The sequence below is a fragment of the Motacilla alba genome, chromosome 8 (assembly GCF_015832195.1).
Source record: "Motacilla alba alba isolate MOTALB_02 chromosome 8, Motacilla_alba_V1.0_pri, whole genome shotgun sequence".
NCBI classification, from domain to species: Eukaryota; Metazoa; Chordata; class Aves; order Passeriformes; family Motacillidae; genus Motacilla; species Motacilla alba.
Window position 1 is genome coordinate 17,102,737 of NC_052023.1, and position 22,943 is coordinate 17,125,679.

General features: G+C 38.7%; 1 protein-coding gene across 2 annotated transcripts in view; it reads left to right on the plus strand.

Moving 5' to 3' along the window:
- Positions 1-8,410: 8,410 nt before the first annotated feature.
- ABCD3 (ATP binding cassette subfamily D member 3) overlaps positions 8,411-22,943 on the plus strand; it is a 28,616-nt gene continuing 14,083 nt past the window's right edge. The window contains exons 1-4 of one of the 2 annotated variants that reach the window (XM_038144610.1): positions 8,411-8,800; positions 18,589-18,625; positions 20,669-20,767; positions 22,219-22,307. In XM_038144610.1, the coding sequence (XP_038000538.1) occupies positions 8,688-8,800; positions 18,589-18,625; positions 20,669-20,767; positions 22,219-22,307 (338 nt within the window). In that variant the 5' untranslated portion in view covers positions 8,411-8,687. Of the gene's footprint in view, positions 8,801-18,588; positions 18,626-20,665; positions 20,768-22,218; positions 22,308-22,943 lie in introns of both variants that reach the window. The other variant, XM_038144609.1, reaches the window with a different exon arrangement.

Here is a 22,943-nt window from a genome sequence, read left to right on the forward strand (position 1 = left end):
TTCCTCGTCTGTTATTGATCTTATTCTTATTTAACAAAAGTCCACTTTTTCACATTTCTGAATTTTACTCCTCAAATTACACATTTTGTTACCTATTGTACAACATAATAGGAAGGTATCTCGGATTCCTGCTTGCTCCATGCAATTAAGAGGTTTATTATGTTAATAATAACAACCTTGTTTCCCTGGCCTTCTTTGCTCCTCTCATTCTATACCCTCTTTGCTAAAGACCATCTTGATGACCCCAAAGGTATACTCCAGTCTTTTTTTGTTATGATTCTATGAACTTTAATTAACACTGAGAACTAAAGTAGAACACATTTCTGCAAGTACCTTTCTGGTACACTTCACGATAAACACTCCGAAAACGGGGAAAAATGCAACTGTAGGCCAACTTTGAATGTGTCAGATAACTTACACTGAGGCAGCACCCTACAGTGATTCTGTGACAGAATCAGTAGTAGTTCAGATAATCTTATTAGCATTTATCTGCCTCAGCTGGAGAATTGTCAGTCTTTCCATCATCTCCTGCCTCATATGTAATAGATGACAGAGCAGGCCTGTAGGCAACAGCCTACTTACTTATCCAATTAGAATCCAGCACAGGTTCATGCAAGAAGGCAACGGGGGCTGTTCAGTCTGGAGAAAAGGCTGAGAAGAGACCTTTTTACGCTCTGCAACTGCCTGAAAGAAGGTTGTAGCAAGGTGTGTGTTGGTCTCCTCTCCCAAATACCAAGTGATAGGATGAGAGCAAATGGCCTCACATTTCACCAGGTGAGGTTTAGATTAGATATTACAAAAAATTTCTTAACTTAAAGGGCTGTCAAGCTTTGGAAGAGGCTGCCCAGAGAAGTGGTTAAGTTACCATTTCTGCAGGTATTTAAAAGCTTATAAAATCTACATGAGTGTATATATATATATATGTATCTATACACACATTTATAAAAAATTATAAAATACAGATGTGGCACTTAGGGACATGGTTGAGTGGTGGACTTAGCTGGGTTAATGCTGGACTTGATCCTAAAGGTCTTTTGCAACCCAAATGGTTCTATGATTCTAAGAACTGAACTTGAACTCTGTCAAATAATTCTCCTACCATGTTTCCCCCATCTCCTCCACCACAAATTGGTAGCTCAGGTAGCACTGGCTTCTGGTCCAGCCCACTCCATCTCACACCTCATTAAGTTGCCTTCTTTCATCCTTCTTCTTCTCCAGGCAATTGGCTCTAAATCCCTCCTTTCTGTTTTGCTCAGTAGTTCTAAATGTCATCTTCTTGTTTTGCAACACATATCTACTCAGCTTTTCTTGTCTAATCATTTAATTCCCTCCCAATGCCAGAATCATTGTCCAACCCATGTAATCTCCTTGTCCAACTGGTCTCCAGGTCCTCCTTCCTCTGCCTTCCTAACCCAACATGGCTCAGATTCCTTTCCTCAATATCATCTTGTCAAGCCACTCCAGTTTCTGTACTCCTTCTTCACTGATTTCTCGTCAAGCCATTTCTTTCTCTTCCACTCAGTCTTGCCTCATTTTAATGCATTCCTTTCATTCCTAAGGTGATTTTATCTGTTTGCATTCACATCAGTAGGATAATTCTGAAAGTCAAAAACTGTTACTATGCTCAATCACTATTTCAAACTGCATTTTGGCACAAAAAACCCATTGCATAAAAAGCCTCAGAGCCTGCACAGTGCTTGATCAACAACAGGTTGCTCAGCCTGTATGGAGAAAGGTTGCAGAGATGTGAATAACATGACCTGTAAGGTTGGCCAGTCTGAGCTGGGAGGAAACAGATGCTGCACGCTTGCTTTAGAGTGTGGTGCAAGTTGCTTTAGAGTGTGGTGCAGGTTGCTGAGCTGTGGCAGCTGTGAGGGACATGAACATAACACATGATGGGATCTCCAGCACCGCTGGTAGCCTAAGGCCAAGAACTGTTACAGAAGGCATACAAATCTATTTCTGAAAAGCCAGTAATTTGTCAGTGTGAAGGAACAAATGAAAAACTTACTCATTATTGCTACATGAATATCATATATGACCTGTTGTTAGTGTATAAAAACAGACCATTAGGCTCCTAGAATGTTCAGTGTCTCTGACATGGTTAATCAGAAGGGCTGCTATAATAATTGCCAACTTGTGAAATAAAGGGTGGAGACAAGACTTCAGTTTTAGAAATCCATGTCAAGTTATGACACTGCTCCTTCTTTGTCTACCTTTCTTCAGCTGGTGAGTGTGTAGCAAAATGGTAATTGAGCCTGAGTGTTACTAAATGCAAAGTATTGCATACAGAGGAGAAATTCTAATTTTACTTTAATTCTCAAAAAGATCTGAACTATACTGATACAAAACAATGCTTAAGGACTACTGTGTTTACCAAGGACAGAACTTTATTGGGGATCATGCACTTAATACTAAATAGTTTGAAACTTCCTGTAATAAGAGGAAGTAGGAGACAAGTTTCCAGGAATATGCCAATAGGGAGAAGAGTTCTGTGGAGTGTAAAACTGGACCCTCACTACTGATACTAAGCAAATAGATCTGCAGATAGAATGTATTAAAATCCTTGTTCTATTAGTATTCTTTCTACATTACCAATGTTAAAAACAATTTATATTTGTTCAAAGAACATGTCATCATGACATGTATTTGTGGTCATAGCTCCTGGAAAACAGGAAGATGGGTCTGCTGAAGTTACTATGGTTTAAACCTAATGTCTGATACCTTATGACCAAATACAAGAGAGAGAGAGGATTCCCTTTTTGAACAATTTTATGAATTTAAGCTCCATCCCCTGAAATAAGAAGGAACCCTGATATAAACAGTGATGATGACACAGCTTTCCAAAAGCTTTCATATAAGTTAGTGTCTGCCAAACTCAATTCTGTTGCAAACCATGGTGATAAAATACAATGATCTAAAAGCTTGTTATATTTTCTTAATATACTGAAAAACCCATATTTTCCCATTGCTTCATTCTGGGAAATAACTGGATCACATTGGCATGACATCTTGTCATGCCATCATTAAATAATTTGATATCTAAGCTGAGACAGAAAATTTATGCAAATTTTCAGTTTGCATCATTATAAGTCAGCAAATACATTAAAGAACAAAGATATAATCAGCTGAGAAGCACTATTTATAAGGGAATTATGAGGCAATCTCAATAAAAGAATTAGAGATCTCTATGAAAGAGATATTAGTTGTAAACCTATTTTAAATGCCTTTCTTTAAATTACTGAATTCAGATATCAAACTTGACAGCTTAACTTTGCAAAGATCCATGATACTGTTCAGGAAGGCCTTTTCCATAAAATGTTCCTTAAGGATTTCTTTCAGTTTTCTCACTTTTGGATGATAAATGGAACAATTTTTAAACCAAGCATTATTCTAGGTATGCTAAGGAAGTTAGCATGAATGACATCTGGTCTTCTATTTATTATGTATCTAATAAAACATAAAACAATACAATATTTGAGATAAGCTAGAAATAAATATTGAGCAGTGAAATAGCTTGGCTTTCAGATCACCAAAAGCTATCAAGATCAAGCTGAGCTCTGATCCACTTCAGAACAAGCTAAACAGGAACATCTAGTTTCAGTTTCCATTTTTCTACCCACTCACCTAGTCCTAACAAGGTAGGCAAGAGAAGCTCAAAATCATAACTGAAACTGTTCATAAATGCAGAGTACTGTATTTTGGAGGAAAATCTAATTCTGTACTTTACACAGATTGTCTAACTAAACTGACTCACAAAAGGAATATCAGCATTCTAAGCATCAATGCGAACAGCTGAGTGTAAATGTCAAAGTCAGAAGCCAGCTAACAACAAAAGCAAATAAAAACAGTAAGGAAAATAAAACTGAGTTCTTAGTACAAATCAGGGGTTTTCTCTCTCTGCAGTACCAGTGTGTTTCCTGGACCAGCAGAATATGAGTGTTTATGCTTACTAACATGAAAAATTACAATGGGTGTCAAACACCATACTTTAGATTGAAATAATTGTGTGCTTGAAGTCAGAGTAAAATCCACTAAGAAAGCAAATATGTGGAGTCTATACTGTCTCTAAGAGCATCTGGTACTATTCACATACAGAAAGAAGACCAGATAATTTCAGAGTCTGGTATAATAACAGTAATTCCTGTAGGAATTTTCACCCAGACTTATAAATTTATGAGCTCTGCTTATAAAAAGAAATCTGCTGTCTTTTATATTGGAAAGGCATGAGTTATCAAGCAGAGGCAAGAGCTGCTTGTACAGAGGCTAGATCACAGTCACATAAAAAAATCCAAGTATATAAAGCAAAAATACAGACAGAAATCAAGGAATTGCACAAAGTAGACTTGTGTGTAGCAATTAAGCACTTGTGGGTTACAATGTCAGTTAATAAGGATTAGGAAAAGTACCCTTATCAGTGGGAAAGTGAAGTAGTAATGGCACAGAAGGTTTGCAAACATCAATTTAAAAGCCAATGCTCTGTATATCTTAGCTTTTTTTTTCTACACACCCCTTATCTTCTGCCCATGCTACTCCCAGATTTTACTCACTGCTCAGAAAAACTACCTTCTCACATCTAAAGTTCCTGTAACATCCCAATCATCTAAGAGGCATGCAGTGGGTGGGTAAGAGAAGGGCAAGAACAAGAAGAGAAAATAGGAGGTACAAAGAAATGGAAGCTTGTCTTCTCTCTGTGTTCTGTAGATCAAAGAAAGTTTATGTCCATTTCAATTTCACCCTGTAGGCCCCACTCTGAAGATCAAACCTGCATTATAATCAGCATTGGAGGCTTATGGGTTTTGACTGGTTGATACCAGATCTACACTACTTCACCTGCACTGGAGCTTGAATTTCTACGAAGTGACTAAACATATAATGATACCAGCTGGCAGACATGAGTTGTATTAATAAGGCTTAATAAGATTATTGAGCATAATCTGCATAATTATTCATATACATCCATTTGCACATATATTAATTGATACATGATATAATGTAGCACAACTTCAGATGAAGAACCTCCTTCTGTGAAACATCAAGCAACAAACTTAATACCCTGTTGTAGCACTTCAGCTGAATGACAAAACCTTATCACTTAGTGCTGATGACTGCATTAACAGAACAGTTTAATTATTTCCCTGCAAACCATGCCAGATTCTACTACTAAGTGATATATCTAGGAGATAACACAGATTTCACAAAAGAGACCACATCAATCCCTGGAACTTTCCTTCTTGCTCCACTAGTTATTAAGTTTTCTTAATACCACCGACTTTACTTAAAATTTAAGAAGTTAACAATCCACCTGAATTTATATACATTTGCTTAAAATTAAGCAAATGTAAGTCTGCAGAATGGAATCCAGCGCTACACAAATCACCTTCAAACTTAATGAACTTGTATGACACAGTCTGCATCTTTGAGTTTACCTTAGCTTACATAAATCTTATTTTTCTGCCATCTTTCACAACATTTGTAAAGTGCACTCTGTGGTAGTTATATGTTACATTGGACCTACAATAAACAACATGATTTTTCATTTAATTATTAGATGACATGTTGTTCTCAGAATATAGCTGGGTGTTGTATGCCAAGTGCCAACAGCAAATAATACAGGTTCTTCCTGTTCTGAGAGAAACCAAATGGGAGCATCTTCTTATTTGTTAACCTAGACTCCATTAAGTAAAATGTATTCACATAACTATTAGTGGGACAAATATTCACTCCACAGTAATTTCTTATATTTCTGACTTTGACTTCTTAAAACTCAAGCATCTAAAATCAAGAGTAGCTGAGGATGTGAACTGAAAATCTGAACTGTTTAGCAATATTGTTGCTGCTTATTATTATTATTAGACTTTGTTTTTTAAATTGGGAAATAGGAGAACTGCTTAGGCAGATACCATTGCTTAACACTTCAGACACAGGAGTCCAGCTTAACGCTGCCTGTTACGAGGTCTCCTGATGTCCATTAGAGAGATTTAAGATTTCAGTAGTAAACACACATTTTTCTTCCTACAGTCTTCAGTCTTCCAGAGTGCACTTTCTCATTTAAACAGCTTGCTTGCTATGGATGTTCCTGCTTACCTAGTAAGAAGTTTGAACGATACCATGGACTATATTAAAAAGATGGTTGCTAATTTGACCTTGCTTTATCAGAGAAACTACACACAGAACTATTAGTAGTTCTAATAGTAAAAGAACTGCTACTCTTGTTCCTTCCAAGCTACCTTTCCACCTCTAGCTTTTACATTTGAGATACATTTGAATTAACATTGCTCTTATTTGTTACTTTGGAAAACCCTCACAGTTGACTTGTACCAAGAATATCAAGAAAGCAATACGGCTGCAATGTATAAAGTATTGAAATGCAGCAGATATCAAACTGAAGGGAAAAAAAGGAGCTTTTGTCACAAAAACATTTGATCAGGGTGGGTGACTTCATCAAGGATATGCTTAGCTGTGCTGTTAGAAACTGATGAAATAATGGATCAATAAAAATCTCATGTTTTGAACTAAGTGCCCATTTGTCAGTCATGATTTAAAAGTTATTCTGTTAAAAAAGCAACTTCCAAGAGTTGAGGCAGTGGAAAACAAAGTGGAGGTCTGGATGCATGAGACAAGTTTCTCAGAAAATGATAGTCATGTGTGAAATTATTTCAGGAAAAGTTAGAAGAGAAATAAAATATGTACTGGGTCATGGTATTGGCTGGTGTTAGAAAGTGGGCTAAGGACACTGAGCAGACAAACAGCAGAACACCAGTCACACGGACATGCAAACAACAAAGGTCAGCATGGCCCCAACTGATGGACAGTTCAGGGAAACAAAGTTAGGCTGTACTTCTCTGGAAGGGTACAACCAACCTAAGCTTAAAGAGAGAAGAGGACTTGTAAAGAAAAGCAGACAGTATCATAACATTCCTGATCTCTGCACTGATATTGAGATTAAAAGTACCAGCAACACTGTACTACAAAGATTCATAAACCTGAAAATTTGCAGAAATTTTCCTTTTTGCAATTATTTTAATATAAGAAGTTTATTTTGATACCAAAAGTACCTATTTTTTAGGTACCTCTTTTTTAGTACCTAGTCTCAAAGTATCCAAGATTTTAAAAACCAAGGTATTTTCACATTCACCTTATAAAACATGAATAAATTAATGCTGGGTGATTCTGCTATATACTGAGGATCTGAAATACTTCAAATAGTTGACAATTCCTCCCACCCACACCAAAACCATTAATGTACAGCATATATTTTAAAGCAGTGAAATTATTGATATGTCTAAGGTGTCAGAACAAGTGGCAGAGAACTAGGTTCAACAGTTGTGACCCTAATGCTTTTAAAAAATGCTAACAATTTGAGAGTTTCAGACTTCAGCTTTTACACCAAAACACAAACTTGCTCTAAAATGCCTGGTGATACCAAGGATAGGAAAAGGGAGCAAGGAAGAAGAGTATATGTGGTGATTCAGAATGAAGAACCAGGGATTACCTCTCAAACTGCAGCTTCAGACCTCCTACTCCAGGCAGAAATAGGAATACCTGATAAATGGACTGACCTACGTGCACACTGTTGTGCTACAGTAAAAAAAGCACAACATTCACACGCACACACACACACACACATATATATATATATATATATATTTAAAAGCCTGTATGAGAACATTTTTCAAGACTAAAAAGAAATACATTGATTCCCCCTGCATTTTGATCTGCATTTAAGTTTAATCAGAGAAATAGTTTTGTCATTTCAGTGCTAACCATGGCACCACTATAGGCTTTCAATATATGACCAACCAGTTCCCACAGAAAGTAGACACACTTCATAAACATTATCAGGCATCTTTCTGAGGGATATGACCACAGGGGAAGATCCAGTGTAAATACAGTTATGCTGGCATGGTAGTTTTTGCTGGTGTAGCTCAACATGCCAATCTGTTATTAACTCTGCTGGAAAAAGCACCTGTGCGAGTATAACTGGTTTTCGTGGGACAAGGCTAGCTGGTATCTCCTGCTGTACCTGGCACGGCTCTACTCTTTATGGGGATTATTTTCCTGTACTTACACAGGCGACAACTCATTCCACCCTGTGCCTGACAGCCAATCTTGGCAGCTCCTCTCACGGCACTAACAAAAAAAAAAAAAAAAAAAGGAAAAGACAAAGTGTGGCAAAACCTACATGAAAGTTCCCCTGAATTTTAAAAACGTTTTCATTTCTTAAATTTTATTTTTATTCCATCGCTACCACATTTACTAGAGGTATCTAGCCCACCCTCAGGAATCACACTGCGCCCTACACAAAGAGCCCCGGGCGAGTGGATGACCGGAGCCCGCTCGGCAGGAGGAGGTGCCTGGAAAATTAACCCGCGGGCCGCGGGGGAGGCTCGGCCTCAGCCGCTCAGCCCGACCTCCGGGCGAGAGCGGCCGGCGACAGGCCCGGCCCCGCCGGCGCGGGAGGAAACGCCCCTTCCTCCCCTCGCCGTCGGGCGGCGGGTCCGCCCGCTGCCAGGGGCTGCCGGGGAGCGGTAATTGCCGTCCCGGCGTTGCACAACCCGCTCCCGGCGCGGCGCGGCCCGTCCTGCCGGCGGCGCGGGGCCGGGCGGCGCCGCCCCCTCCCGGCATCCCTCGCTCGGCTGCTCGGCTCGGCTGCGCTCGGTCGGCGGCTCCGCGCTGCTCTCGCCATGGCCGCCTACAGCAAGTTCCTCACCGCGCGGCACTCCGCCATCGCCGGGGCCGCCGCCGCCTGCGCGCTGCTCTGCCTGCTCAGCAAGCGGCGGGCGGCCGCGCAGCACGGGTGAGCGCGGGGCCGGGCCGGGCCGCGGGGCGGGAGGGGCCGGGCGAGCCGCGGGGCCGGCGCCGGGAGGCCGAAGCAGCGGCAGCCGTGCTCGCCCTCACGGCCCTGGGCCCGGCGGAAGGGCAGTCGCGCCCCTGTGCCGCACACGGGGCGCTGCCACCGCTGCCATCTGCTCGGGAGGCGGCTCCTGGGCGCGGGGGGCAGCCTGCTTCTCCCCACGCCTTCCCCGGCGTGAGGTCGGCGCCTCTCTTATGAGCATCCAGCCACCGCCGCCTTGTTACCCAAATTATGTTGGCTTTTTCTATTTTCCGGACTAGGAACGAGTATTGACACTTGACTTCTAGGGATGACCGTTTCTGCATAGGCGATTAATGGACTCAGCTGTTGTTTGAATGCTGCCGTGTGACAATAAGATACACGGGCAGCGGTGTCAGAGGGGCCGAATGTGGTGATAGTCTCTGTGAGGTTGCCTTACAGGTATATGGTTCTAGGGTGTGTATTCGTAATGCCTTACAAAGCTCTGGTGTTGCAAAGTGTGGCAGAGGAAGAATGCATCACAGGCTCAGCGCTTTCACGGTTTTACTGTATTTGTGATTGTAAGTTGTTAACCGTATGCTTAAGACCTGATATATTGCAATATTACAGTGCCTACAGGTGTCTTGTAGGCACTACAAAATTATACTGAAATGGACTTACTCAACAGACTTAAGCAATAACATACCTGAGATTAAGCAAGGATCCAGTTTTATTTTGCCTAAGTCCACTCATGCACAGTATCTGTAGGAGTTTCATGAAGTTGGGTAACTGTCACACAAGAGGGCAGACATTGATACCCCGCTGACAAGTCATGCATTTGCTACCTTACATTTCTTCTTGCATGAGAGTTAAAACAAGATCCTGAGCTATGGCTGCGAGTTACTCTTCTATCAAACTCATAGGGAGGGGTGATTTTTTCAAATATCTTTGCCTAAGTTAGTGAAATACCACTTTAAAAAGAGCAGAAAAGCTCTATGGAAGGGCACAAAAATGATGAGCTCAGATTTTCATGCCTAGTATAGTGGTATTTGTAAAAAATGCTGGGCCATGCTGATGTTCCATGAGCAGCTATGTGTTAAGTCAGTCCAAGAGTATTCTTTTAAAGTGAATCTCATTTGTCCATGCTTACCTTGCTCTGCCTTCATTGAGGAATGATCTTGGAGCACACAAACCAGGTTTCATTCCAATGAGAGCACGTCTTCAAACATAGATGCAGGTCCAGTATAGTTTTGAAGTGCGTTTAATATTTTCCCACTGTTAGTAGCATTCATTTGATAGAAGCAGGCTAGAACTTGTCCAGGGTAATCTCCCTATACCTGAAATAGATATTATATGGGTTGTCCCCATTAAACTGTTTTGCTTTCATGTCTTAAGATGTTGGTCTGCAGGACTTGACAATGGCAATGCATGCATTATCTTGAGGGTCTGTGGAAAGTGGTAGCCTAAATGCGAAGACTCTTTGGAATGTGTCTTTCCAGTGTGGATCTTCAATTTTGCTGGATATAGTAATAAAAATCTGAGGTATTCATATATATTATTAGGTGGACCAAACATTATTACAAGATTAGTGGGAATTGGGAAGATGATTTATGAATTACATTCCAGCTAATTCAACAGATGCATGGGCTTGTGAGAGCCTGACTTGATCTGTCCCTTCTGCTCTCTCTGTACTGCAGTCTTTGTGATACCTTGTCCTTTACTTCTGTAATCTCTTTAGTCATTTTGCATTCTTGAATTTATTAGAAATGCAGTTGCCAAAGTGCCATGCTTACAAACTTGATTTTTCGCTTGTGTGTATGTATGGTTTTACACTTTTGAGTCCCTCCACAGCTTAGGTCTTATTTACTGCTGGTACTATGTTGTGGCCATGGATTCCAAACTCTAACATCCAACATTCGGTTGTTTCAATAATAGCTGTGCTGCTGCTTGAATGCTATTTTGAGGATGGTTTTTGCCCACTGGTCTTCGTTCTTTTCTCCATGTTTCCCTGTGAGGCAAACCTTGCCAGGAGCCTTACAGAATGCTACCTATCAAGACTAGGCAGTAGGTAAGCTACATTGCCATCACCAGCCTAGACAAAAGCATCTGGTTATTACCATTGCTTCATCCTCCTTTAGTCTCATTAGTTCATATATCATTCATTTCTTCATGCTTTGTTGCTAATGTAAATTGTAGAATACTTTTGAAAAGGATTGTCTTTGTGCCAAATCTTTATGTTTTCAGCATTCTTGTGCTGGTGTATGATGTTGCCATATAGTAACAAGTGCACAACCTTTGGAAATCTGCAGGGCCTAGTGTATCCTTGAACATCTGTGTTGTATATCTCTGACTCTCTGGGAAGAGGAAGAAGTTGTTGAGGCATGGCTGTCCTAAATTTTTGTACTTACTCCTAGGGTGAAGAATTTCACTTGGCACTCTAGATAGTCTGGAAGAGGACTGGTAGTGTATCTGCTGCTTGAGGTTAACTGACTAAAATCCGTGAGGTGATTTAGTTTTGTGTGTGTTAATTCTTTTGTTACCCTTGGTGTATAGTGCCTGAAAATGTTATGCCATGTTAGTGTGAGGTGAATTTCAGCTTCTTGTATTCTGGAAGGTGAAATTCTAGCTTTGAGCTTTGTAAGGGCAAAGGTAAATGTTGCAGACCTGAATATAACCAGCAGAACGCTGGGCTTAACATTCGGGTGAATCATTGAAGTGTTATAGTGCAACTGTGAACTTTACCTGCAAAACTTCTTCCTTCCTCACATAGTTTCAGAATACATACTTTGTGTTCAAAATAACATTTCACATTTTCCTACTGTTTCATGTATTTCTGGAGTAACTGCCATTTTTTCTGTTTGCTTTTGTGTGCTTTTTAAAGTTTTGCTGGAATGTCAGCAGTAGGTCTGCTGCTGGAACTTGGAAAGTAAAATAACATACAAATTGAGAAAAAGGAAATAATCTTTTAGCAAATCAGATTTGTTTGAATGTGTAACAAGAAAGTTATGTGACAGGCTTGTCATGTTGTATGTGGGTTTTTTTTTATAGAATAACCAGTTATAGGCATGATAGCAGGAAGGAGAGGTAGCAACTTTCACCTACTTTTCTGCTGTCAAACAATAGGGGCAAAGTTCAGTACAACTCCTATAAAGTAGTAATGTATGAATAATTAAGCTGTATGTGTTATGCCAACCTGCCTTACTAGGTCAAAGATCACTTAATTAGTACTGCCTGGATTAGTCACAGATGTTTTCTTCCAGAGGTGTTACGCTGCTCATTGATTTTACAGAACTGAGAGGTGGTGTCACTTGCAATTTACAATGCAATATTAGTACACTATTCTGAAATCTTCCAAAGTAGAGTGATGTAGAACTGTTGGTTTGTAGTAACTTGCTAGTTTTCCATCTTACTTCCTTGGAGTAAAACATGGAGAAAAATACATTGGCTCTTTTTCAAAGTTGCTCTCAAAAAGTCTGTTTCCTTACAAAAGCTTTGTGTCCTCTTGGAAAGGGGGAAAGTTGTGGTATCTAAATGCAATTATAACTTCAATTGTAGTATTTGGGGTTTTTTAGAGTAATGAGAAGTTCTTTGAGAAATTACATTATCCTGGGTTTATAATGCAGGAAAAAAAAGTCTGTTTATTCTCTTTCCCTAATCTTGCCTCAGACAAGAAGCTACAGAGCATTTGCTTAAGATATGATTGCTTCAGAATTAAAACCTTAAGGGGTGTTACATAAAGGAGCTGGATATTTTTCATTATCCCTCTAATAAGAATTTTTCCTGAGTATCCATGTAGTTTAAAATAAAGTACTTACACAAGTAGAGAATGAGCTTGGCTTACTTTCAAAAAGAAGATATTTAACTCATACAACTTTCTGCTGGAAGGAGGGACTGAAAGAAGTAATAGAAGGTAGTTAGGGTAAAGAGTTTGAAACTGCAAGATTAGGGAAAGGGAATAAACGGTTTAGAGTAATAGGAAGGCATTTGTAGTGAATGAGAAGGGGACAAAATATTTTAGAATCTGCTCGTAGGGCTTTTCCTATCACCTGTCTGCATTCAGTAGAATCCAAGAAGATGCTAAGATGTGGACACAATTTAATATAAACTGAACGAACTTCTGAAAGCCCTGTGATGGCATCCCACCTCTGAGGAAAAAATGAATAAAGCAAGAGTAGTGTGTGCATGGGGCCTTAGAAGTTAGGCAAGCCTAAAGTGAGGGCAAAGCTCATTGAGTGGAGGGTGGCTGAGTTGCAGACAGTGTATATCAAATAGGGTTTTGCACAGTTCATCTTGGGTGACCTTAACCTATGCTCCTGCCTGTCTCTGTGCTCCTCAGCCATTGTCTGCTGACAGAGTGGCAGCACATGTCACTCACTCAGTAGATGTCACTGATTGTGTTCTCGGCTGCACAGCCTGTGAACATGCAGTGGCAGTGACAGTGTTGCAATCAGAGGCGACAGACACATGCCCAAATGTTCGGAGGTGCTTTCAAACATAAAATAGGAGTTTAGGTGTAGCAAGTGGTAGTTGTAGCTTGAAAACAGATGGTGCATTTTTATTCAGTTTGTGTATATTTAGAATGTTCTTTTCTCTGGTTAGTTTGTGTAATTTCTCTAGATTCTGAATGTGCTTGGGTGGGCTTTGCCAGTGTACTTCAAATGGAGGGACCTGTTCTAGTTGAGTCATGACTGTTTGATAGGAAGGGTGAAATTACATTGCTGCAGATTAATAGACTGCTTTTGTGTATGTAAAAGCCTTAAAGGGAACCTGTGTTACTTGGAGGAAAGGTGGTAGGTAACAAAAACAACTTAATGCCAAATACAGTGAAGTAAATTTATCCAGATGTGAATGAGACTGTCCAGTCTACTGCTTGCAGTAAGTGCACTAGCATTGAGGGGGAAAAAAAAAGACTAAATATGCAGATAGATTACTAGAAAATACACTGAAAATGCAGTCTTGTAGAAAAACCTGCCTGGGGCTCAGGAAACCTGAATTCAGCTGGAGGGTATGGAGACAGGAGAAACCAGATGACTCAGCCCTAATCCTAGCATTTAGACTGCCTTTGTTTGGGGCCTGGCTAGCTAATTAGTGGTTTCTCTCTTAATTAAGTTGCATAAAATGCTTGCTGTCTAAGGCAAGATCTAGTGTAAATGTGTGTGACTGTGTATAATTTTTTTAATTATTTAAAAATTTTTAGGAAACTAGCTAGAAGTCTTTTTCCACTGTTATCCATGAAGGAGATCTGCAGCCACAGCTCAGGCCCAAGCACAGCTTAAGACAAAATTAATAGTACTGAGGTTTTTCTTACATGTAAGATATGTTATTGAGATGCATTCTTCTACTGAAACTTAGAATTTCCTCTCCATCAGTTCTGCTTTATCTTCTCATAGGTTTGTAGAAACCTTTTGAGCTTTAGCATTGCAGAGCTCCTGTTTGCAGTAACATAGCTCTCTGTGACCTTCTGAGTCCCCTTCTTGCTTGCCTGAATACATTCCTCTCACATTATTTTTGGTTATGCTGCAACTAGCCGCCAATCTAGAGCCAAGAAAGTTCTGTTCTTGGTTTCTGTGTGTGCTCAGAGTATACTGTGTAAATGGGCATGCTTTTGGACTGTGCCCAGGCTTCTGAGTAGGGCTGCTGCCCTTGACCTGAAATAACTGTGCTGTTGCTCTCTACCCCTCTGTGTGAGATATGCACTATGAAACTCTGCCTGCCTGTTAGCTACACCAGACTTTTCTCACTATAGCTGTTGTTTCTTCACACTGTTGCATTGCATCTTTATTCATTTGAATTTTATTCTCTCATTACAATGTCTTAGTGACTCCACAACTAACCTGCTGCACAAATAATCACGAACTATTGCAAAATTGTTTATTTTGTGTGATTTTTGGAAGCTGTGAAATCTGCACAGTGCCATTCCGACATGTAAGGTCTGCAGGATACAAAGATTGCCTAGAGGTAACAACTCTTTGAAATGCTACACTTAATCCTAAACCAGATACTCTTTCTTTGCACTGTGTTGAGCAGATGCAAGTCATGCTAACTCCACAGAAGGAAGGTATCATGATGTGAAATTTGTAGGGTTTTTTCCAGTTAAGGACAGTGTAACACTTTAAAGCCCTTACTTTCTCATAGTGTGGCATTAAACAGCAAGTCTTGCTTATCACTCTCTTCATCTGCAATTCCCTGTTGGGCTAAGCTCAGTGTAGATTGCTTCCTCTGAACTTTGTTCTGGATGGATGCAGATATTTCTAAAGACAGTAATCTTTTAACTTTTTCCTGTTTGCTAGTAAAAACCACAAAACTAGTGTGCCTGAGAGCTTTCAGTAAGAAGACTCAGGCCTCTTGAAGGCTTTTCACAATTTCTCAAATCACTTTCTTCTTCAGTAGTATTGAGAATGATTCTGTTTGAGTAATCAATATTATTGCATGTTTCTTTAGAGAGAATAGCCTCACTGGTATGTAAATAGAGTCAAAAGTGCTCTGACCAGTACTTATTTTGAGACTGGAATTGCATGATTTCTCCCTCCCCACTATGCTACCATACTGCCCTTGAAGTTGGATCAGCTGTCAAATGCCTATACAGAGTCCTGAAACTCCATTAGTTTCTTTAAAGCATCTTGCTGGTATGGGCTGATCATGTTTCTCAGTGTAGGAGAAAGGTATTTTGTTGTATTGCCTCCTGCCTACTGTGTAATTACTTATTTACTTATCTTTAGAGAGTTGCTATTCAGTTACCATGCACGTATGAATGACAAGTTTGCTGTAGTTGTGTCATCCCAGGTACTGCTGATGCCTTTCTTTGCTTTTTATTATCTGTGTTTGCTGTAAAAGCCCTGTGCAGTTAAATAAGGGGTAGCAGGCTACATCTGAAATGCTGCTTTTCCTGAAACTTCTCAGGTGATGTGTGTTCCATTATACCTCTAGACTCCTTATGGTCTTAAAAAATTTTACACATTGAATTCAGACTGCTTTGTTGAGGGCTTTGTGCAGTTAGAGCTTGAAAATATATGGTGACAAGTTCCACTGGTTTTGACTCACTATTAGATATGTTTTACTATTGTATTTTTTCTTATTTTTTTTATATACGTTTTCTGGATAACCCTTTTCAAAAACCTTTTCCTTGTTACCCCCCTTGTCTGTGAGGGCACCAAGGAACAATGACTCTGTACCAGGGGAGTTACTTGCAGTGGAGAACTTGGCCAGCCTGTAGCACTTACCTTTCTCCACCACTGAGCCTTGTGATGCTCCAGCATTATGTAAATGAGAGGTCTGGAATAATGGAGAGCTTGAATCTCTTCCAAGTGTTAGAGCTCTCTGCTGCAACCAGATAGTCTTGCTGTATTCTTGCTGACTAATTGAGAATGTTACTTAGTCTTTAAATTCATTGAGAATGCAACCACCATTCTCACAAAAAAGTTCTACAGTAGTACTGTGGAGTCTGGAGTAGTGCCAATAGGTATTGGACCGGAAAGGTTTTATTCCAGGCAGAACTATGGCAGAGTCTTTATTTGCAGATAATATGAGAGCTATGTTGGCACATTTAATTTTTTTTCTTCTAGACCTCATATGTAAGATTGTTTCCATTGTTTTTGAAGTATTAGTCTTGTTTTGAGCTTGCACAATTTTTTTTTTATAAAAAGGAGAACAGAACGCTGTTAAAGCTCTTTTTTTTATTAGATTTTAAATTTACAAATGCTTCATTTTTATCCTAAACTTTATAACTACAAATGCTAATTAAATGTGAGTTTATTATTAAATGTAAGATCCTGATTTCTGAACACTCCTTCTTTCTCTTTAATGGATAATCAATTTCAGCTCAGTAACTTTGGCTCAATTTCTCTCAACAGCTGCTGTAGGAAAAATGTATCAATAAATACATCAAAGATATTCAACTAACTGACAGAATAATTCTGGGCCTTATCTACCTAGTAGATTACTCTATTAATATATTCACTTCTGATCCTTTTAAAGCTGAAATAGTTGTGTGTTATGAGTGTTGTGACTTCAAACACTGGCAGAACTTGAAGCAGTAAAGCTTATAGGAATCATTACAGCATATATGGAAGAGCAGCATGCTTTCATCTTACCTTATGACAAGTCATGAATCATCTAGAGAAATAACCACACAGTTTGATCACTACTTATTCATGCTTAAGAATACTACTTTCCTCCTACTGCCAAACCAAATGTGATTGGACTGATCCATATTCAAGTTTTTAAAATATAAGTCAACCTTTTCTACTTTGTAAAATTACAAGATTGAGAAGTTTCTTGTACCAGAAATACATTGCTCTTGCATCACCAGGATGTAGTCTCCAACTAGATTGTTTCTTAGACTTTACACCCTGTTACAATTTCCACAGATGTACTTCCCTCACAACCTGATTAAATGTTATATCTCTGCTGAACGTTTATCATTTCTCTCCCAATCTGGCCCCTGCTGCCCTTCATATTCATTCTTTGTTTTGTCCTTTACACAAGTAGTCTTACAAGATTTTTATCTTCTCTCAGACTTCCGTCTCTGTTACCTTTAATTAAGTTCTTGTTGAACTGGTGGATCTCCCTTCTTGCTTTCATGGTTTCCTCCTTCCCTTCTTTTCTCATGTTCCTCTGCTACCTTGCCTCTTTCTTTCATAGTAATTAAGTTATTTCTTTTTATTGGTCAGTGACATTCATTGATCTTTCTAATCATCATAAATTAAAATAGGCACAGTTTCATTCTAGATATTTTCTTGGCAGAGCTTTAAAACACAAGTGTGAAATGGTGCTGTTGATGAAGTTGTGGGATAGCTGGTTGTGTGGCAGTCTGCTCCTGTTTTGGTGTTGTAGACTGAAGGAGTTTCTGTTTTCTTGTAGTGTCCTAGGTTCTGCCTTGGAAGTGTATGAATGTTGTAGTTTTAAAGCAGCCTGCTCTCAGTGTTATAATATCATGGTTAAGAAAGTTGTGGTTTAATATGGTTGGTGGCTACTTCTAAACTACATAAATTTTCCAAACAGCTTCATGTGCTTGTCTGATGCTTGAGTGTTCCAAAAGGAAGAAAGACAAACTATAACTGCCTTACTGGTCAGCTTTCCTTTCTTGAAAGTAGAGGCAAAAGAATAGCGTAGTGCTTTTCAATGTTTGTTTAACACCAGTTGAAAAGTATTTTTCTACTAACTGTTCTGTAAAATGCAGAGGAAGGAAAATAGACTAAAAACTAACTCCCCTTTTAATGGGCATCTTTGCAGGAACTTGATTTAATAGGAGCTGGCTTTTTTCCCCCTGTAGCACATGTTTATAAATAATCTCTCTGTGTAGTAAATGTGTTATTTTTGAAGTCAAATGCAATGCAAAACAAATCTGGTTAGCTTATGTAGATAGTGTGAAACATCAAAGTTGGGTTGCTTGGATTGCTGGATCTGCGTTCTTATAGTTCTCATTTGTGGTCAGTGGAATCATGTAGCCATGCTTGTAAAGTATTTGTGAGAAACAGAAAAACCCTTGGAGTTCAGATACAGAGCCAAGGTAAAGCAGAACTTGGAGATGAAAGGGTGAGACTTGGTCTTCCTACGTGAAACTGGTTGCTGGAATGAGTAGGGTTTCACTGGAATTACAAATGCTGTATAAGAGCAGCACATAGGTTTGACATAGGAGGTAGCCCTGCTGCATTGCTCTGAAAGAAATAGGTAGGAATATAACCCAAAGGTTTCTTCTCTGTCTTTTGTGTATAGACATCAAGACAAAGAAAAGTGTGTTAATAACAAATACTTTTTTTTTATTTTCTCTGCAGTAAAAGAAGTGGAAAACAAGCATTGCAGAATAATGAGGTAATTCTTCATGTCAAATGTTCTTTAATAATTTTAAATAAACGTTTAAATAAACCTGATTTTTAAAACTTTAAGTCCTAGTTTAATCTTGGCTATGGTGCAAGTGCAGTTTAAATTATACTCTCAGATTTGCATTGGTGAAACAAATGGAAGAATCAGGTTAATTACAAGAGGTTGAAGTTTGACTCCATAATGATGGATTCTTGATGTGCACAATGTCCTTGTATCTCTTATTGCCCTATGAATTTGTAAGGACCAGTGTTGTAAGATTTTCTTTATAGATAGAAACGAACAGCTGTGTTCAGATTTTGTATAACTTGTGTATATTTTTTATGTAAAAGAAAAATGTATGGAACAAGGTGTTGAGTCTCACAGTTTCTAAATTAGAAACTACTTCAAACATCTGGTAGGAGGTTTGTCATTTCCCTGATTTTTTTATGTGTCTGTTAATTCAGTTCTTTGAAAGGGATATACTAAATCTCTTTAAGCTAAGATTTTTGATTCATAGTCAATAAAATATGACTGACCAAAAGGCAGAGTCTGTGATTCTAGTGTTACAATGGTATGAATAGATTCCATGTACTTTCATCTTCACTGAAAACTTAAAAATAAAAGGCTTGCACTGGATAAATAGAAGGGTGTATTGCAAGCATTGTGTTAGCCTCTAACACATCTTGACTGTATTATCTACCATAAGCAATTATCTTTTAGATAGGTATACCTATTTGTAAAAACCTTAAAAACCTTAACTACCTTTTTTTAAAATTCCTACCCATCTTGAATACAGTTATGCTGAATGGGACTAACAACCTAAGGGAAAAAAAAACTTCTAGGCAAGAAGATACTGGAATGAATGCATGTGCAAGACCCAAGTATAGAAATGGAGAGGGGCTGAATGAAGGGGAAGAACAGGTTCAACTCACAAATGTTTAGTCATTTGGAAATGTGGCTATCAGACATTTTGTTAGTAATTTCTGTTACAGGAAAGCAATTATGTATGTAGGATCATGCTTCATTAGGACTGGACAGTAGTCTTAGTTTGGATTTCTTGGATTTTTGTGTAAATAATTTTTAATTAAAGTGTTGTAATCATCTACTGCATAGCATTGTATCTGGCTAGAATTTTTATTTGTAGTTTGTGTTCACATAAATTTTTGAAAAGAATGGGACTATTGTTGACTTCATGTGTGAAAAACAGGTGCAGGCTTCTTCACAGAGCATTCAGAGTAGATCTTTTTCAGGTTTCCTGTCTACCTTGTAATATTGATATAGGCATTCACATCAGCCTTGGGTAGCAAAGGTAGCAGGATTATGTTGATTAGATGAGACTTGTTCAAAGTACACTTATGCCCTTTTGGTGTGTTGTCAGGACTGAATTCTTCTGTCATGTCCTTATGTGAAAGAAAAGAAAAGAAACCTGGACTATTAGCTTTTAAAAAGTATTCAGGTTAGTCAGGACAGAAGATAGAGTTATATGGAGTGAACAAATTAAACTGACTCAAAAGGTGTTTGGGTGTGGGATGGGAGGGCTTTTAAGACTGGTAGATATACCTAAGTAGGAGTGTGTTGCACCATTTTGTAGAACTAAAGAAATTAAAAATTCTGGTTTTACTTGAAGCAAGTTTAGGCTGTACAGTCAAAGAGTTTAAACCATTGATTGTCTGGACAAATAAAGAAAGGCATCTTTAAAAATACTGGCTGATAGTGTCTTTTAGAGACAAGCAATGTTAAGAAATGTTTGCATTACAACTTGCACTTGCATGTACTTTAGTGCTGTGGTCTGCATTGTTTGTTTATCATCTTTAACACAGAATTTAAATAAAAAGTATTTTATATCATGGCAGCTACTTCCTATTGCAGTTTGTTTTGATAGCTCCCAATTCCTTATTTAACTTGTCTGAACAAGTCTTAAGTTGGCAGAAAATATTGAAAATTCTGCAGAAGGAAGGTAGCTGTAAATGACTTGGGTAGGGAAAACATCACATCCACAGTTCAGTAATACAAAAAATTCTCACTTTTCTTGTTTTGCTCTGTGTGCAGCAGAAAGAGGGAAAGAAGGAGCGAGCAATGGTGGACAGAGTATTTATTGCACGAATATGTCGAATCCTGAAAATAATGGTCCCTAGAACACTTTGCAAAGAGGTAAGCATTGCCTGCAGTAACAAATAAAGAAATAAACCTGGAGTCAAGTCTCTTTTGAAATTACATCAGAATCTATTACTTAAATAGTACTAAATTGTGCTATGTATTTTAAAATAGCAACATAATAATATAACAACTGAGCATAACGTAGACTTTTATATCACTAAAGGTTCTGTATTCAATTACAAGATAGGCCATTTACTGTCAGCTGATAACTACTGTTGTAGCATAATTTTTAAAAGGCATCTGGGTTTGTCTCGTACAAGGCAGTACACGTCTGTGTGCAAATCCTACCTGTCTTTAAATAGGATGCAGTTCATTCATTATTTTGATTTAGTAACTTATAGCTAGCCCGACCTGTATTAGAAAATGAATTTGTCAAAAGTTCTCTTCAGCATCATTTCAGGAAAGCTATGCAATTAGAAATCAGTGCCTCCATCTTTCTCAGGCTTTCCAGGACACTTCTAAAAGAAAAAAAGATCCAAAGCACTCGTTGAGCTCGGAACTTACGCAATGAACTGTAACAACTTAACCATACATAGGGCACAAGAGCAGTAAATTGTGATGTCCAGAGCATAGGGAACAGGGAATTTCAGCAGCCCAACTGCAAAAAGGAGGTGCATAGAAGGTAGAAGCATGGATGGAAATGCCTATGAGAGTGCTCACAGAGTTAGCCTTTATCAGCTTGAAAAGGTCAGGGCCATTAGAAGAGGTTACGGATAATCCCCAAAAAACTCAAATCTTTCTCCCATATTTGAAAACAAGTTTACCCGTCAGCCTCACCATATTCCTGGCAAGACTGTGAGTAAAACTTCCTGTAACCTAACTCTGGCCACAAAAGGGACAAAAAAGTAATTGCAAGCAACCTGGATTTACCAATGACAGATCATGCCTTACTAACCTGATTGCTGTCAGTGATGAGAGAACTGGCTGTGTGGATAAGGGAAGAACAGAGGATATAGAATACTTCGATATCAGGTCTCCCTTAATGCCCTGACAGCCAAACTGAATTGGCTGGATGAGTGGACAGTGAAGTGCACAGGAAACTGTCTGCGCTGTTGGTCTGACTGGTGACTGGTTACTAGTAGCCCTGTTTTGAGTAGGGAGTTGAAGATGAGATGATGTTCAGAGGTCTCTTGCAACCTTAGGCAGAAAGGTGTTTCAGAATAGCAGTAACTTCTTTATTCCTTCAATCCTCCATCTTATAATGTGTGTCCAGTATATGTATCAACCAAATGCAGCTTTTAAAAAGGCAAACTTTCACCGTAAAAATGTAGTCAGTACTTTATTTAAGGTACTGTACAATAATGTGTTTCCAGCAAAGTAAGTAGATATTACATGAGCTAGGGCAGCAGGGTAATACTTTTCTGTTAGATACAGTTGGATAACTTACTGAAAAAATGGTGAATTTTAGCCATTATTTAACTGTTACATTTCTGTGGTTGTACCAGACAGGTTATTTGCTGCTTATTGCTGTGATGCTGGTAGTCCGAACTTACTGTGATATTTGGATGATTCAAAATGGAACAGTCATTGAAAGGTACCTGTACATTTGTTATTTTTAAACATTCTCTCATGTGTTTAACAGGGAAAGTTGTCTATCAGAATACACATTTGGACATTTTATAGCTTGCTTGTTTAAAACTGGTGTAGTTGCAATTTGGGGAGAGACCACTGTATTTTATAAAATATATTAAATTATTTTTCTTCATCAATAAAATTATTTGATTAAATTAATATTTTTAAACTATTTATTAAATATTCATTTGGTAACATTTTTTACACTGAAGACTCTAAATCATGTTGATCTGAATGTCCATGAAGGTACTTCAGAATTGGGGTTTTTTTGTCTTAGACTTAAGGCATGTTGTGTGGCTATTAGGACTTCTATTTCTTCCCACTGAACTGTTTGCTCTTTAGATTGATAAAAACAATACTTTGGGTCTTAGAAAGTTAGAAAGTAGTTTTTAGACTTCTGATTATTCTTGCTGGTCTTGTTGCTAATTGAAGCAAGTCACAATGTGCCTTGAGCTGTGACTTCAAAATGATACTGTGTTTGAGGAGAGACATTTGGTGCTTTGTAGAATGGAAGGACTGCTTTGTTTCTCTTGTGAGAGTCTGTGAAAGCAGAGAAGGGAAAGAACTGGTATTCTGTGACCATGAATTTTTGAACCCT